The 17,993-nt window shown below is 42.5% G+C and overlaps 1 protein-coding gene across 1 annotated transcript; it reads left to right on the top strand.

Annotated features, from left to right (window-relative positions):
* Positions 1–877: 877 nt before the first annotated feature.
* LOC105569946 lies at positions 878–17,638 on the top strand. The gene is made up of 2 exons (XM_012026823.1): positions 878–1,352; positions 17,205–17,638. Exons 1-2 carry the CDS (start codon positions 1,155–1,157, stop codon positions 17,406–17,408), a joined length of 402 nt encoding a protein of 133 aa, XP_011882213.1. The 5' UTR covers positions 878–1,154; the 3' UTR covers positions 17,409–17,638.
* The last annotated feature ends 355 nt before the right edge of the window (positions 17,639–17,993 follow it).

Below are 17,993 nucleotides of genomic sequence, written 5' to 3'. Positions count from 1 at the left end.
AGCAGAGCTACCGCCTGCTTTCACTTTTCACTTTTATCGCTTCGCCTCTCGCGCGTCTCGGCGACACGCGACGACCGCCGGATGTCCGGATATAGAATGACGTCAATGAAAGTTACGGTTACGAAATTATTTCTCGAAAGTCCCGCGACGCGGGCCTTCGAGGTAATCGAAATTTACGTCACGCGGCTACGAAGTGATGCAATCGATAAGCTGTGCAGCGTTCTCGAGAACCAAAGCATCCGGGTTCACGCTCCATAACGAGAAACGCTGTAAATGACGTGACCAATCTGGATTTTGATCAAATCCTCCTCCTCGTAATTGTCGTTAGAAATGGCCCGGCATGGGTTTCCATTGGGCCGATCCATGGTAATAAATGGGAAGCCATGGTATCTTCGGGGAAGATCCATGGCATCTTCGGGGAAGTAGACACTAACAAGTAACACTACCCAACTATTACTCACCAATTTGACTGAAACTTGACACACTTATTGAACACCAAAAAATATTGGAACACGTATTTTTTTGTTTCGGCTAATTGCGCAATTTAGGGATAGAAATCATCCCTCGACCCCTAGGGATGGGAATTGTTACGGCGAATTATTTTCGGAACGATACATTTTGCGAAAAAATGCTTGGAACAAAAGTTTTGGGGTTCATCAGATTTTGATCAAATCCTCCTCCTGGTAATTTTTGCTAGAAATAGCCCGGCATGGGTTTCCATTAAACCGATCCATAGTAATAAATAGGGGTGCATCTTCGGGGAAGTAGGCACTAAGACGCGCCACTTATTAACCCAGCGTCACACTAATTTGTGATTCCTGATTCGCAGAAATTCGTTGGACATTCGTTATTACTTACCACACTATTCGTGATTCGCAATTTATCATCCGTAATTTATTTGTCGTTTCGTTCGTGTTAACTTGGACAACTTTTAACCTTTACCTGTTTTTACAGGACGTGTATCATAAGTCTACAGTTGGTCAAGTTTTAATATTAGTAAAAAAATCATTGCGAACGGCGAATTTTTCCTCCACATTATTCACGATTATACGAATCACAAATCGCGCATAGTGTGGTGCTGGCTTTAATTTCCGGCGAGGAAAATAACGGGCTAGGAGTAGACCAGTATTCGCACCTGGGACCTTCCAGGACGAATGCTCATCCGACTGAGCATCGTCTTTAAAACGTTTACCGGTCGACAATTATGTTACTTTTCTCGCAAGGTGAAGAAGCACCGCGTCGTCGCTCTATCTTCTCGTCAAGCAAATCGAATTTCTCCGACAACGGGTACGCCCCTGGACTCACTTTCACCGGCTGCATCCTACGCATCCGGAATGGTCGAGATTGTACAGGTAAATAGGATAACAGACGCGATACGCTCCTTCCTCTTCGACGCCTTTCATTCAGGATCACATTAAGTGGAGCTCGCTCCTTTATAAGAGGAAATACTCGAGAACGAGTGAAGATTGCGTCGGGATTATTAAATTCTTCTGCCTTTTCAGTCGCGTTATACTTACCGCGCTTCAGATTACAGTGCAAAGGAATAGTTGCCAGGCAGTCATCTCGCGCTGTCATCTTATTACAGACCTGCGCTCGCAGGAAGCGGACTATTAATCTTGCCGTTGTCGTTTATGTCACAGAATAATCGATTGCAGTTTTAACGTACCGCGCTGCAACGTGTGACTTCTTGTCGAGGCATCGGGTAAATAACAATGTATGTACAACGCTGATAGTGTCCTGCATTTTTATTTTAATGTCACAAGTGTACATAAATTAGGTAAAATGAAAGGGAGTACGTCAAACATAATTAAATCGTGTATTGCTGAAACACCCTAAGTCCCTTTTTGAAAATTTTCAGGAGATGAAAAAACTTTCACGTCTGTTTGCAGCAATATTTTTAGAAAATGAGTGCTGCACTTAGTTGACAATGACACATTTTATTTTACATGTAGGAAAGCAAGTAACATAATGTTGGTAACTTTGTAAAAATTAATTTTGAAAATATTGACTTAGGGGCTTGCTAAAATAAACAACCAGATTTAGCAATTAACGTTTATTTAAAAAAAGACAAATTATGGGAACACAAAATATTAGAAAAATAATACTTATTCTTTCTAGGCTGCTTAGTTCCATGATATTTAATTATGTCCTAATATAGAAATTGATGTTCTTCTGGCACTTACCTTAAAAGCAGCTTGAAATTTTCGATTTTAGCTTCCAGCAACGGTAGTCTATTAGTGTATGCTTGTTGCTCTGATAATTGGATACTTTTGTATTTTTTGGTGACATGGGTAAACGTAGATTAGTAAATGTACACATGAGTCCATTTATGCATTCAGAAGCCTTTAGAATATCAGATGTGTCATATTTAAAATACGCAAACAACACTATGGAGTATAGGAACTTGAGGTGTTTCACTAAACGATGCAAGTTGACCTAAATTGCAATGTGTGCGTCAAAACTCAAAAGTGTCAAAAAGTGATTTAGGGTGTTTCGGCAATACACGATTCAATTACTTATCTCGAAACACCCTTCTGTAAATTCCCGCAACCCCGAGTCTGAGTCTTTCGCAGATCTCGAGAAAGATCCGCCGGCCTGGTCGAGGATATCTCTGCTCGCGTTACTCAGTTTACAACCCAGTGAAACTCTTACGGCGATAATTATATTCCTCCCGTGACGGCGGATAAACTCTTAGCATTACGCCGTTACGACTGTCATTATGCTACAATGATTACCAGTATTTTCTCCCGAGCATTATACGGGAACGAGCTTATGAATCGCCAATATGGTGCAAAAATTAAGCGCACTTAAGCGTCCCGCATCTCCTTTTTCTACGCATCGCTCACGCATCGCTCACGCATCGCTGCTGCGATCTTCAAGGAAACTTGTCGTTTGAAACACAAAACGCCCTTCCCCCTTGAAAATGTTAACGTTATATTACGGTACAAAATTTTATTATTGCAGCGAAGAAGCTAAATCGCTTGTAAAGTTTGCAGCGCGTTAGGGTGGGTCGTGAGAAAAATGGTTCCAAATATTAAAGAAAACGATTTAGGGAACGTACAATACGCGCAATACGAACGCAACTTAAAGTGCCCAGTTTTATCGCCGGAAAAAGAAAAAGGATCGAGGTTAAAAGGAACCGATATACTTTACTCACCTTTATAAAGCCTGTTACGATTTGTCTTCTCTCATATCGCGTATTCCCCTTACGAAATCCGATTTCTTGTTTAACGAAAAAAGTACATTCTCTTTATTACGAATTGGACCGCCGACCTCCGAAGGAATTACACAACGTTATCGCCTCTTTCGTCCTATAATCTGCGGTCACTTAATTTTTGCGCCACTTTATTTCCCCGGATTGGCCTTACAACCGCTGCAAAAGTGCCGCGGCCCTCTCTTTTTGCACTCCAAGTTCCGTAATGCGATCGAGCCGGTACATTCGCCAACAATGGCATTGCAGTTGGCTTTTCTCGCAATGGAATTCGAGCCGCATCGATACTGCGGGGAGAATCGCATCTAGCACTCCCGCAGCTTTTGCGAAGTGCATCCTGAATCGATTGACGTTCACCCGACGTTCGCAAACAGAATGCTCGCTCGCCGACGGTTAGATTCGTTTCATCCTGCGTATATCCATCAATTTGAGCGGCCCATAATCGCTCGCTCGCAAATTCCCTTCATGCACATTAGCGCGCGCTTATACACGCTCGCGATAATCGTACCTCTCGCCTCTTATATTCGCCAATTGTGCGTATATTGGTAACGAGAATTAATTGATCTTTATTTCATCATCGCATGATTAATCTCAGCTTTGATTTTCTATTATTGTATCGTCAATTCTTATCTTAAAGGCGATTGTGTGTAAACACGATGTTAAAATTGCACATAAAGTTTGCCGAGGAAACGGTATGATAATTTCGCTAAACGGCGAGCGCACTATGCTAGGTGGAACGAAAGGGGCATATTAATTCGCGTCATCAAACTTTCCTCAACGAGACAAACGGGTACGAGATAGGCATCTCGTACGACGGTAGCTAATTACCAGTATATTGTTGCCGCCGGTACACCGTGTAGATCACGGTGACTTGCGAAATCCGAATCAGCCCGACCAGCACGAAGAGGACGCTCTGATTCCTCAAGCAATCAGAACATAGCGATCGGCGGCGTTCTCTGGCCCTGAACGGGTTACAATCGGGAGCCCGAAACCCGTCGGCCGGCAGTCGGCTGTAATTTCCCGAGGTGAACTAACGGACGCATCAAATCGGACATCGAGACGATATCGCGCGATCGACGGCGAGCGCGAGGGTTACGCGAGATAATCGGTGAAACTCGTCGGCCTCCGAGTCCCTCGAGAATTGGCGATAATGCGCCAAGAGTGCCGAGGATACCTTTACGACACCAATTCCTTCGGGTGTTCTCCCCGGCACTCGCGGGGATATTTTACTGCCGGTCGCGCGCAAGAGCCGGTCGCCCGCGGATTATCGAGCCTGGCGCGAGCGAGTGGTGCACGCTTCGTACACATGGTTTATGGATCGTGGCCCATACTCGGATGCACGGCGGATACTCGGCCAATGGAACGTTCCGAATAATACTTTTAGTTGTACGTTGGCCGATCAACAAAAATCAGGACGAAACCAGATCGTTTTTAGCAGCGGGCTATCAGATTCCACCGGGCGGTCACGGATCGTCGTCCGATTCGACCGAATTAAATTATGGAGTATTGACTTGATCCATTTTCCAGAAACAAAAGTCGAGATTATCCGTCCCAGTACGTCGTAGATTCGATTTACCAGACCTCAAATTTATTTCTGTATCAACTGGATGAGACAATTCCGATTTTGCGAAAGAGAGCGCCAGGGATATCGAGAATAAAAGATTTCGTTTAAATCGCCCGGAAAGCGAAAATAACAGTGTTCATGCGGATATTAAATGTCATGTATAAACGTACGGGTTAAAAATAATATAATTTAGGAAGTATCGACTTGATCCATTTTCCAAAAACAAGAGTCGAGATTACATTTTCAGCATCGTGGATCAAATTTGCTAGAAAACGCTACATTAAAAGTACACATAAAATAAAATGCATAATTAAAATGGGTGTAACGTGTAATAAACAAGAGATATATTTTCCTGCAAATAATAAAGTTAAACTAAGACTCATGCGTACACCTTCCTCTCATAAAGAAATTAATTAACTCACAAAGTACAAAGGGTGTAAATTAATTACATATGACCTAATTACACGTGGCAGTGTCTACAGTCTACATCTCGAACTCATCTTACCGCTATTAACGAATCAACATACTTTCGCATAATATATTAATTTTTACATAAAGCATTAAACGCGACCATCTAAGCTTTAATCGCCCCTGGTCACGATCATATTTAGCCGCAAATAAATGCGACCACCGACGGTCGTCCTTAGGACCTTGTCCTAAACCCGAGTGGTAGACCGCTGAGGGCATTGTGGTGTACAGATATGCGGCATTACTGGACATTACTAGGCATTTTTCGGGTACATTAGTTTGGGTATTGGGCCTTGCTATTATAAAAATAAAATAAGATAAAACAAGGTAGATAAGAAATAAAACAGTGAGCTTATTGTCAACCCAACTGGCAAATTTTATTAAATTCGTTACAACGTTTCGACCTTACTCCAGGTCCTTTTCAAGTAACAATACTGCAAATGAACAAAATATAAGAGATTAAAATTATTAATTAGCCATCTAGTAAAAGTCAAAGAATAAATTGACGAACCAAATAAGAAAACAAGACAAAATTTCGTAGACAAACGAGTCATCGTCAAGCTAAATAAGATGAAATAAGACAAGATAAAGCAATGCCCACGGGGCATTAGTAGGCATTGGTGTATGTACATGATTTTAGTCAGCGATTTACCCCTCGCCTAAACCCTAAGAGACACAAGAAGCGCAGGGAATCGGACGACGGTATCCGATCGAGAGCCCCGCCGCTCTCGGTTCTCGCGTGAACGCACGAGCGGCACGAGGAGAAAGTTTCTTGAAGCCAGGAAGTGAAGTAGGCCACGACTTTGACCGCTCGCAAGGTCCATACTCCCGTGGCACGCCACTTTGTAGTGTCTTGTTCCTTCTCCGGCCTACACACCGCTTGTGCGTGCGTGCGTGCGTGCGTGTACGCACGGTACGTAAGTCGCCGCGATCATCCGGCGGTGTGGTATGCGGATCATCGACAGAGTTCCACCGTCTCGATATTCTCCGCAGGGTGGCCCAGAAAAGGTGGAAATCAGTAGCAGGAGCGTATTCTTTGACGAACGTCCAGCCGACTTTCCCTTGGCGGAAATTTCAACCGAGCCTCGATTACAGAGTGGCTCCTCATTGTGAACCTCGCGCCTCTTGCGTGTAAATGAGCGCGAGCATTTTAACTTTATGTCAAAAAGCTTCCGCTTAATTTCGACCTCGGGGTCTCCGCTTTAACGAATATTTTCCTTCCGGTTAAATTAAACGTCGTAGCCCATATCGAAAATATCGCGAGAGCGATTTTCGCCACCTTTGCAGTGGGGCGCGTGCGCGCGCGTAATCGAAAGAAATATTTTCGAATATCTCGGATTATACGGGAGAATTTATGCTCGGCGCAGGGGTGATAATGTATTCTATTACGATTTTAATTGAAACAAATTGGAGCCGCGGTCATGAGCCGGGGCAAGCGCTGCCATTGAATTTGCGTGATAAACGGAGCCCTTTTATCGAAATTATTTATTATAGCACCGCGCCACGGCGATGAGCCGCATAAATAACGCGCCCGTGTAATCGGAGGTATTTCGTTAGTTGCTTTAATACCCTGCGCAAAACGTACGTAAATTCAACAATACTTCTCGCGGTCCCACAGTAATTTTATTCGCGCCAGTCGCGCTCCAGAATTTCATTTTTGTTTAAGGGGTCATTCCACTTTAATGGCCCAAAAACTATGCTTATCTTTAACAAGTTTTTTTCACAGTAAATACACCATACAATAAAATTAATATTTTTGGGAATTATTAGGGCGCTCTTAAATAACACCAAAAAATTTTTTGTCATAATTTAAACGATTTTTTTAATTAAGCGTTTTCTACGGCGTGTCAAAAAAGACGCAAGTCCGCTGCGTTGATGACTTTTATCATTCAGGCTTACCTGAAACAAAAATCAAAAAGATTCTTAAATTATATGAATGTCGCTATGTCCCGAACCTCAATTAAGAATTTTTATTTAAAAATTAACAAAATGGTGCCAGTTTGAAAAAAGTTTTAAAAAGTTTTGACACGCCATTCGAACGGTGTAGAAAACGCTTAATTAAAAAATTGTTTAAGTTGTGACAAAATTTTTTGAGTTATTTAAGAATGCCCTAATAAATCCCAAAAAGATTTATTTCATCGTACGATGTATTTACTGTGAAAAAAAAAGTTAAAGATAAGCATAGTTTTTGGGCCGTTAAAGTGGAAGAACCCCTTAACTTTTAATTTCGCCCAAAGAATCTAACTCAAGAATGATGAAACAATGGCAATGCAATTAAGGAGATTTTTTATTTCTGTTCTGTAATCGAGAATTAAATATTAAATCTGTTAAATGTACGAAGCTGACTCTTTCGATATCGAATCGGAACAATGAAATATTGTAAGTAGAAATGCTATAAGTAATTGCGTTACGATTGTTCATAGTAAAAAATTAAGGTATGCAATTCATAATTTGTAAATTATTCCCTATTGCGTATATTTATTTTAACAACCGGGCTTTCGCAACCATCTAGCCATTGTCGCGTAAGACAAAAACGCGACGAGCGCCTCAGTCAATAAGATCTATGACCAAATCTCTTACGTCAGCACGGTGCAACGATGCGTTTCTATTGTGCCGGTTGTGGCTTGAACGTGCAAAAATGAATTGTTCGCTCGAGAGCGAGTTGATCGTAAAATACTATTTTCAGATATAACGATCGAATACACGCATTTACACGAGTGGGTCAAGGTTGTTTTTCAACCTGGCAAACATTCGTAGAGAATTCCACGCCGCCCGCGTGTTAGCATAGCCATCACACCCGAATTACACGCTCGCGACGTCCTCAAACGACAGAATACCATATCGTTTACTTGTACGTTTTCAGAAAACGTTTGATCCTTTTTACGAGATTGTTTTGCAAAAGTCTTTTCCAATTCCCGACGCTGCCTCACGTTCGGCACAAGGGGAATTTTCGGAAAAGGAGTTTGCGCAGCATAAAGTTGGCGCATTATTTGAGAAATGAAGTAAGATCAGTTAGCGCAATGCATAACAAGAATTTCCACTTGGGCAGGAAGGGCAGCTTCCTTGCAGTCTATTGTGCGTGCTTCTACCGTTGCCTGCTTCCCCTGCTGCTCGCCGGAGATGGTTAATTGCAGGTTGCCTTGCCTGCTTTGTTTGCAAGTTTGTTTGGGTGATAAATACCGTGCTATTTTCTCGCCGTATTTTGCCGCGTGCAAGTAACGTTAAGGAATCATTGTACTGAGTTGTCTCCCCGCTATCTGCGCCTCCGTTGAGATCAATCATGCCGCGTGCGCCTGTCTCGGGCGACGTCAAACCTGCACCACGTGCTTTAAACTATGCAAGATAACGTAACCTGCAAGGGTGGCGCGCACAAGGGAACAGGTAACAAAACACTGTTGGAAGGCTCAATTCCTCACAAACCAGAGTCGCGATAAATGTATGACGTCACGATAAGAAAGTCGCCGGGCCACGATTGTGCAAACAACTTGGAAATATATGTTAAGCAGGCTCCAAACAATGCCCTCATTTGCCGAATATTCGACAAAAGTGTGTCGTATTTATTTAACAATTTTTTTTGTTATTTCATTATCATACATTCAATCGTGACACTCGCATCGCGCCGGCTAATTCATGAGCTTTTAACTCGTTAGCTAATATTTTAATATTTTAACGTTTGACAACCTCCGAAGTTTCGAGGCTCGTTAACAGTTGCGTAAATAACAGTCGCGCTTAAGAGAGATATCGCGTATACTTTGTAGCAGCTGCGGTGAAAAAAAAACCAGAAAATCTATAGTTACGGTAAATGCGCGAACGATAGGATAAACGAGCAAAGAGCGTTTTACGATCAAGGAATTTATTCGATTCGCGAATCGGTCACGCCTCGCCGCCCAGATCGATCTCAGCATCGTTCGATTGGCCGTACTTTCTCCGCGGACACTTGCCAGAAATCGGCAATATCTCTTATCGAGCCGGCGATCCAGATTTATCATTCGCTTAATAACGAGTGGCAAAAGATACGACGAGAGAAAATATCTATTTTCAACGCATCGATTAAACGCGTCACGATTCGCACCACAATTCGACAAATTTCCATATTTTCCATCCAGAAGTTGGAAAGATATCAGCGCGACTCGAAAAAAAGTATTTTATGCAGCGAAATTGTTTATTTTATCTTTCGAGAAATTATATGCTTCATATCACTTAATAACGAGAGACAAAGGGTATGACGAGAGAAAATATCTTTTTTCAACGTATCGATTAAACGCGCCACACTGTAAAAACATTACATGTAAAATTACAATTATTATAGTGGATAATATTGGGACCATCTATTAAAGGTGCATATACGTCAGTAAATTTACTCCTTGTAAGTAAAATTATTACCTTATACAATAAATAAACTGCTTGCTTTTGATTGTGTAAATTTTACAATTTTTTGTAATTTTTCATCATGTATAAACAAGTATTTACATAACAAAGAGTTTAAAAATTTTTTTTAAAGTATTATACATACATTTATATATTTTCGTTATTAATAGTGTAATCGCTACACTTATTATGTTGTAATTTTACATACTTTTTTACAGTGCACGATTCGCACACAATTCGACAAATTTGCATATTTTCCACCTGGAAGTTGAAAAGATATCAGCGCGACTCGAAAACAAAATTTTATGCGAAATTGTATAATTTATCTCTCGAGAAATTCTATACCTAACGTCACTTAATAACGAGAGGCAAAGGGTATGACGAGAGAAAATATCTTTTTTTATCGCATCGATTAAATGCGCCACGTTTCGCACACAATTCGACAAATTTGCATATTTTCCATTCAGAAGATGGAAAAATATCAACGCGACTCTAAAAAAATTATTTTATGCAACACAAAATTGTATATTTTGTCTTTCAAGAAATTATATACTTTCATGACAATCGTGTTAAAACTTTCTTAGGTAAGTTGGATCAAAAAATTTCAGACTGCGGTCAATTCAATTTGTTGCGTCATATGGTACTCGGAATGAGGTATTAATAACCAGAGGAAGTTCTCATCTCGACGGTAGTCGAGGTAAATTGCCACTTTCGAAAGATTTCATTAGGTAATGCAAAATTAATCCTATCGCGGGACTCGGATTATTCGCTTCATTTTAATTGCCGCGACGACACGCGTATGTATGTCACGCGTCGGCGCGAAGAAATTAATCGCAGCCCGTGACACGGAGTCGCGGTAATTCGGTGCTGAGGTCATAGAAGCGAATCGCGATCCGGGCAGAGACGTCGGTTCAATGCACCTGCGCCGGCACCGCGGCGGGAAAGGGCTCGAGAAACGAGACGGCTCGTGACGACATTTATGCGATTACGTCCCCGCGTGCGGCGTCCTCCTTTTCTCATGAAGCGCGCGGTGTAGCTGGCAACGCTAGTTAACGCTCACGCACTTGCATCGACGATCGGCCGTAGTGAGTGATAATCGCGGAGTAGGTCACCGGAACAGCGCCTTTAGCGATCTGCGTTCTTCGCCACCTTTGCCGTTTGCGCGCGCACGCTCGCCGCGCACGCACACACGCGAGCGCGAGCGAGTACGGCGCGTTCGCGTTAGACCGTAGAAGAGAGATATTAATTGAACCCCCTAGAGCAATTCCCGTCACCCCGCTCTGCGGAGACGAGCTCGGGACCGAAAAACGATCTATCGCTCGAACGATCGCCATCCCGGGCCGAGACAGATTCTGTCGCTGGACCCTTGGAAAAATATACCTTAGAAAGCCTTAAAAGCTTTAGAAAAATAAAAAATATGAAAAGTATTATAAATTTGGACACTTCAAACTTTTATTTAAGATAAAACTTACTTGAAGAATTTAAAAGAAAACTTCAAGAATTGTGAAAAGTATGTGATATAGTTTGTAAAACCGCGTGTGGCATTCTTCTTACGAGAAAGTGTTATGCCGCGCGGCCCTCTAGCGGGAACTTTGACAGGCTTGGCTATCTAAAAGTTACTTTGAGTGTGCAAAATTACTCTAAAATTTCTTAAGTAAACTTTTAACTGCTTTGAGTAAACTCTCTCTCTCTCTTAGGTTTGAAAGATTACTTTTAAAAACTTTAATTTCATTTAAAGTAAATTTTCCCAAGCGTCGCAACTCGGAGCAGTATGTTAAAGAATTGCGGAATACATCGGGGCGATCATTAAAAATTTCATGCAAAAGTTGCACGATTGTACACAGAATTCGCCCGACGTTGCGGATCATTTCGTAGGCAGTTTCGGAAAGCGAGAAAAAACCGACAATTTTTATTTTTGAAATATTCGTCATAGGGCAGCACGGGGAAGTGAGCACGGCTTTACACTTTATCGCATGCAACGCGATTTTATTTTGTGCTTTAAAGCGTGCATTTTATCCTTTTTATCTTTCATGGAGGATTTTTTATTTCTTCCCTTTTTTATTTTAATGTTTTTTTTTTCAAAGCTCTCTCTCTCTCTCTCTCTCTCTCTCTCTCTCTCTCCCCCTCTCCCTCTCTCCCTCTCTCCCTCTCCCTCTCCCTCTCTACAGTATGTGTATCGCGTGCTAAAACGTTTCTGCTTCCAATCATCGCTAGTTGAATCAAAAAGTTGTCTGCCTTAAACGCGTTTTGCGCCATTAGCTCGGCCTCAGGTTACATTTCATTGTCGCAAACGGAGAAACTCGCTTCTCGCGAACACCAAGTCCCCAGACATCGTTAACGCGGTCCCTCTGATTGCAATTAACCTTTGTGCACGGGAAGACAAATACGAGCGATTGTTAGAAAACTATAAGAGGCGCTGAGAGGTGGGCGCGATAAGGAAAAAAAAACCGAGCCAGGAAGTCATCCGTGTGATGGGAAACGCGGCTTGGTTTACGCAGGAAGCGCACACGTGATTCGCGCATTCATGAGAAAATCTTAAAAACATCGTTTTCCTGCTGAACGTTCCAATTACATTATGCGCGTGAATGAAACAGTTGCGTTCCTTCGTCGTTCTTTTCTTTCTCTTGAAATTGCAGGCTCGGAGTCTAACGTAGATGTTTAAGGGAATATCGACATCTCCAGCGACACATCGTCGTCCCCGTCTTAGGCCGGTTCTACATTGATCGTATCGTAGCATCGCAAGCGTCGTAAATCATAGATTCGACCAATCAGCGTTGAATTAGAACCAGTCTACGACCCTTGCGACACTACAACCAATGTACAACCGGCCTTAGGCTGGTTCTACAATAGACGATTGGGATTAGATAGAAATTTGACCAATCACAGTAAAGTTTACCAATCTCCAGTTTAGTAACTTTTACTATAATTGGTCAAATTTCAATCCAATCTCAATCTCAATCCGTAGTCTGATACGGGCTTAAGGCTGGTTCGACAATAGACGCAGCAAGCCGCAAGAAATCGGCCAATGACAGTCGATTATTTTTCTCATATTTGGCTGTGATTGATCGATTTCTTGCGACTTGCTGCGTCTATTGTCGAACCAGCCTTAGGGCCTGAGCAGAAAGATTGTCGCAAGTGTTTATGTTTCCGCAGTAAGGTGCAAGTCGATGTCGGAAGTCAACGCACAAAGAATTGTCGTAAACGTATACCGCATTCATCGCACGGCAAGGCGACATACGTCTACGACAATTCTTTGTGCGTTGACTTCCGACACCGACTTACTACAGAATCGTAAACGGTCACGATAAGCTTTCTGCTCAGGCAATACAATTTTCTTTTGAGAAATTTCCGATAGATTAACGTCGTGCATTCAAAGAGTAGTCATCTTCGAATTATCCGACGGGGATAACACACCCAGAAAAGAGTTTCTTTGAAATCAAGCAAAGTATCTTTGAATGTTGACCTTACTATAGTTGATTGTCATTTAATTTCAAAGAAATTACTTCTTTACCTTAACCAAAATTTTATTTGATTAAGACTGGAATCCGACCCCTTATGCGGAGTCTACAATGCAGGTTTGAGAGTCGCAGTCGTAAGAATAATCGATTATGATAGGTCAATTCTTACGCGTTCGTCTGAATTGACCAAATACAATCCATTATTCTTACGACTGCGACTCTGAGACTCGCATTGTGGACCCCGCATTACGTAACTCGAGGAGGAGACACTTTACTCGCGAGCTCGATAAAAATTTACGACTGCGAAAAGTCATCCCCGCAAATAACTAGAACTGCCGTTTTTGCAGACAGAAAAAGGCGGGCAGGAGCTAGCTTTAAACCAGTTGGCTGAATCTTATCCGTGACTCTCGCTCGTTTATTTCCCGACTAATTAACGAACGCGTTGCGCCGAGCACTGCCGCAAATTCGACGACCCGCGAAGAAGTGTATTGGCTTAATGGCCACGAACTAAAATTAGTGTGAACCATTAAGTTAACAGATTAACGCAGGTTGAAAATTGCGACCGCGATTATCAGCTAATTAACATATCCCGCTCGCGTAACTCGTTACGTCTAGGCGATAGTATCGTCGCTGTGATATAACAAGCGTCGCGCGCAAGCGATTCGAAAAAAAAAGACTTATCGGCAACGGCGTTCCGTAAGTCGAGACGAACTCGAGAAATCTTGTTCGAGCTCTCGAGCATCCCTCCCCTCTCCCCTCGTGCTCGAGACAATACAATTTTCTTTTAAGAAGTTTCCGATCATAGACATAGTAAATATAGACTGAGGCCGGTATTCATAGTCCGTTCTTATATTTTAAGATCCACAGAACCGTATTAGCCTTTTAAGACAACACTTAAGATGATTTTGAAATAAGAATCGACTATGAATACCGGCCTGAGCGTCCTGTTGAATAAGCTGAAGCTTGTGAACAGACAGACAGAGAAGATTTAAGAAGACTTTCTTTCTCTGTCTCACCATCGTGACAAGGGAGAATCATGCCTGTGTAATATTGTGCAGACACGACTCTTTTCTTCTACGATGGTGTAAGACAGAGAAAGAAAGTCTTCTTGTATCTTCTCTCTCTTTCTCTCTCTCTCCCTCTCTCTTCACAAGCTTCAGCTTATTCAATGGGACGCTCAGTCTATTATATATTTACTATGTCTATGTTTTCGATAAATTAACGTCGTGCATTCGAGGAGTAGTTATCTTCGAATTAACCGGCGGAGATAACACACCCAGAAGAAAGAGTTTCTTCGAAATCAAACAAATCTTCTTTGAATGTTGACTTTACTAGACTTTTATTTAATTTCAAAGAAATGATTTCGTTACCTTAATCAAAATTTTATTCGATTATCCCTTAGGAAAATTTACTTTAAACGAAATGAAAGTTTTTAAAAGTAACCTTTCAAATCTAAGAGTTTACTTAAAGAAGTTAAAAGTTTACTTGGGAAATTTTAGAGTAATTTTGAACACTTAAACTAATTTTTAGATAGCCAAGCCTGTCGAAGTTCCCGCTAGAGGACCGCGCGGCACAGCACTTGCCCGTAAAAAAAAACCGCACGCGGTATTATAAATTATATTACATTTCACAATTCTTAAAGTGTTCTTTTAAATTCTTAAAGTAAGTTTCAAGTTTACCTTAAATAAAAGTTTAAAGTGTCCAAATGTACTTTTCATATTTCTTATTTTTCTAAAGTAAAATTTTAAGGTTTTCTAAGGTATATTTTCCCATGGGTAAAACTGGAATCTCTAAGAGAATTCATATCTATTTCTTTAAATCTAGCAAACGCTTTAGTACAAGGGAATAAAAATTTAGTCAGATTCAAAGGAACGTGAAAGTTTCTTTAGAGTCGCCTAGTTGAATATACAATAACTATCAGTTTTAACCTTTTAGTAGCTCGTTCTATTATTGGCTTTTTCCTTTATGATTTTACAAAAACACGAGCCTATTTAGTTACTCATCATAGAAACATGATTTCAACGTATCTCTCATTTATTTCATTTAAATCAATCTTTCTTCTGGATGTAGGTTCAGGAATGCCGGAAGCGGCAGGCCGTTAATCGGAAATAATGACGATACGGCGGAAGGGTGGAGTCGCCGGTGAGAGGCGCCGAATTGCGTAGAAAGTTGCGAGCGTAAAACTTGCCCTCCGTGTAAAGGAGTGGAAAGTCAAGGCTACTATCTTCAACATGACACAATATTCGTGGATATGAAATCGGCGACCGCCGCACGGACGAGCTTTCAGCGGCAACAACGAGCGCAACGTTGACTCTGTCGTTGAAACTGTCAATATACAGGCAGTCGGGAGGGGGAGGGGGAGTGTGTGTGTTTGACGCCTCGGGGATACCCCCGGATACGTGTGGGAAATTTTACAGAGAGCATCGCGCGGAGCGGGCGCGTGTATACTTTGTTACAATGTAAAATTCGATTGTCCCGCGGAATTGTATATTTGAAGTACAAATTCGACGACCGATGTAGTTTGAAAAGCCGCTCGCAAAAATTCGTAATTTTATCTGCGTCATTTTGACCGAGGGCCTGCCCCGCGCCCCCGCCGCTCTGTAAAAAGAGGAAACGTTCGCGTGCAAAATTTGCGCGCTTATAATAACGTGAAATTATTTATTTAAATAGCAATTTTTTTTTGTTCAAATCACAAGTGAGGGAGTCCGTGTGTGACGTTGTGTATCGCTGTGTACCTCCGCGTTGCTTATTTATCGCGCGGGGCGGCGCACGCACGTCGAGATTAAACGGGGTGGGAAAACGGTATGCAACAGCGCGAGATAATAGATACATCGCGCCGGGAAGACAATCGATCGCTCGAGATAACGCTCGGGGAGGGGGAGGGGGTAGGAAAATCGCGACGTGCACGATCAGGCGCATTATCAGAGGAGTACAATGACCGGGGATCGGAAACCACGTTAGATTAAGGCAACGAGGTCGCGTGCCACCGGTGGCGGCCTAATGGTTGCACGCGGAGACGCTGGAAAATTGTAGCTTTCAACGTCCATCAATCAGGGAGCAGTGAATAATCATTTTTTGGATATCGCAAGACGCTGCTGCTCGACGAGAGATTATTGGCTCCGTGACGCGGTGTTTCCTCCTCATAATCGCATCGGCGCGGCGCGAACCGCTGACGTTGCGCCGATATTAGTATCGCGCCGGAGACAAGAAGTAAGGAGGAAATCTGGCGTGTCGAATGCGTTGGTGCATCGGATTTTTCGTATTTGTCAGATAGAGTTGAAAGTAAGACCTCGGCCAAACCGGGGCGAGACTGCCACCACTTCAATACACTCGTGAAATCCCAGTGAGAACACGCCGATTCGACGTTGATTTAACGTTAGTGTTCACACTGGAACGAAATTCTTTTACCATATTCTTATCACATGCCTAGGCGGTCGAATTGGTGAGACGCCTAGCAAGAGGGAAGTCCAGGTTGAAGCCCTGGCTGAGGAATTATTTTTCGTAATAGACTTAAAATTAAGTAGAGGAGTATACTTAAAGTCACCAGTGATGAATAAAAGTTGAAATAAAACTTCTTGTTGACCCAACTGGCAATATAATTAATTAATATAATTAATTAGGTGTTACAATTGGTACGACGTTTCGACCCAAATATCAGGTCCTTATCAAGTAACCGAACTGCAAACCAACATGCCACAATTTTTGAAGATGGTAAGAAATTACCTATTTCTTGATAAGGACCTGATATTTGGTCGTGCCAATTGTGACACTTAATTATATTGCCAGTTGGATCAACAAGAAGTTTTATTTCAATTAAAATTAGAGTTATCTAGACACCATCCCGCCTTGGCTCTTACTCCTTTATTACTTCGTACTTGTGTTTTCACATTAGAGCCTTATGAATTTTATTAGTCATGTATTCTTCTTTTTAAAAAAATTTCTCACTTTATGAAGCTTGATGAATGGTAACTTCCTTAGCAAATCTCTTGTGACCCAATCTTTTCCACTTACATTATCTGAGAACTCGTCACATAAAACAGTCGGTAATCACGACTTGTTCCTTCACAATTACTTTGCGCGTCCGTCGTATCGATAACATCCTACAATCTTGGACAATTACCTGCCTCTTTTCTAGGTTCCCTCTAGCCAGAGTAAGGCCAATAATATCAGGGATGCAGCATGCGGATGCAGAAAACGGACGGGACGACGGGCGATCGTTAATCATACCATCGACATGGGTTCTTCGTCGTGGCCGTCTATTAAACACAGAGGCGTGCAGAATCGCGCGGGGGAAGAGGGGGAGGCGGAAGTTTCCTCCTCGCGCCGGTTGGGAACGTAAATCGCGCGACTCTCGGGATTAGAATCGGGTGCCAAGTGTGTTGAGCATCCTGGAATGTCCCCGGAAGCATCTTGGGGGAGCGCTTACTGCAGCCGCGCCGCGGTTATTTACCTCTTTACGCGGAGAAACTCATGGAACCGACGCGACGGCCGCATTCAAATCACGCAGCCGCGGTAGGGAGCTCGTGTGCGGCAATTAACCCATTTATCGGGCCTAACACGAGGTAAATATTAAGCAACGGGGAGGGAGGTAGGGAGGGAAACAATCGCCTCGGAATATAGATCCCATGGGCGGGCACGTCGACTTTCTAAAGGCCGCCCGGGCGTTCCGAGCGTTCGGCTCTAATTAGAGTCGTTTAATCGTCACGTAATCGCGCCGGATCGCGGGAGTATTTTAGCAGCTTGAAATCGACTTCGCTCGTGTGACTCCAAGATAAAGCGGAGAAGCGTTCCCGCGTGTATTTGAACAAGTATTTAAGTCGAGCGGAGAAATGCGCGCAGCGTATAGGGTCTATAGAAAAGAATGATAGACCGTCCCCAGCGAGAAATGACTGTCGAATCGACATCGTTTAGACATCGATCGACG

Source organism: Vollenhovia emeryi, unplaced genomic scaffold (assembly GCF_000949405.1).
Source record: "Vollenhovia emeryi isolate VEMERY1.0 unplaced genomic scaffold, V.emery_V1.0 DF939122.1, whole genome shotgun sequence".
In the NCBI taxonomy this organism is placed as follows: Eukaryota; Metazoa; Arthropoda; class Insecta; order Hymenoptera; family Formicidae; genus Vollenhovia; species Vollenhovia emeryi.
This window is presented reverse-complemented; position numbering and strand designations above follow the sequence as displayed.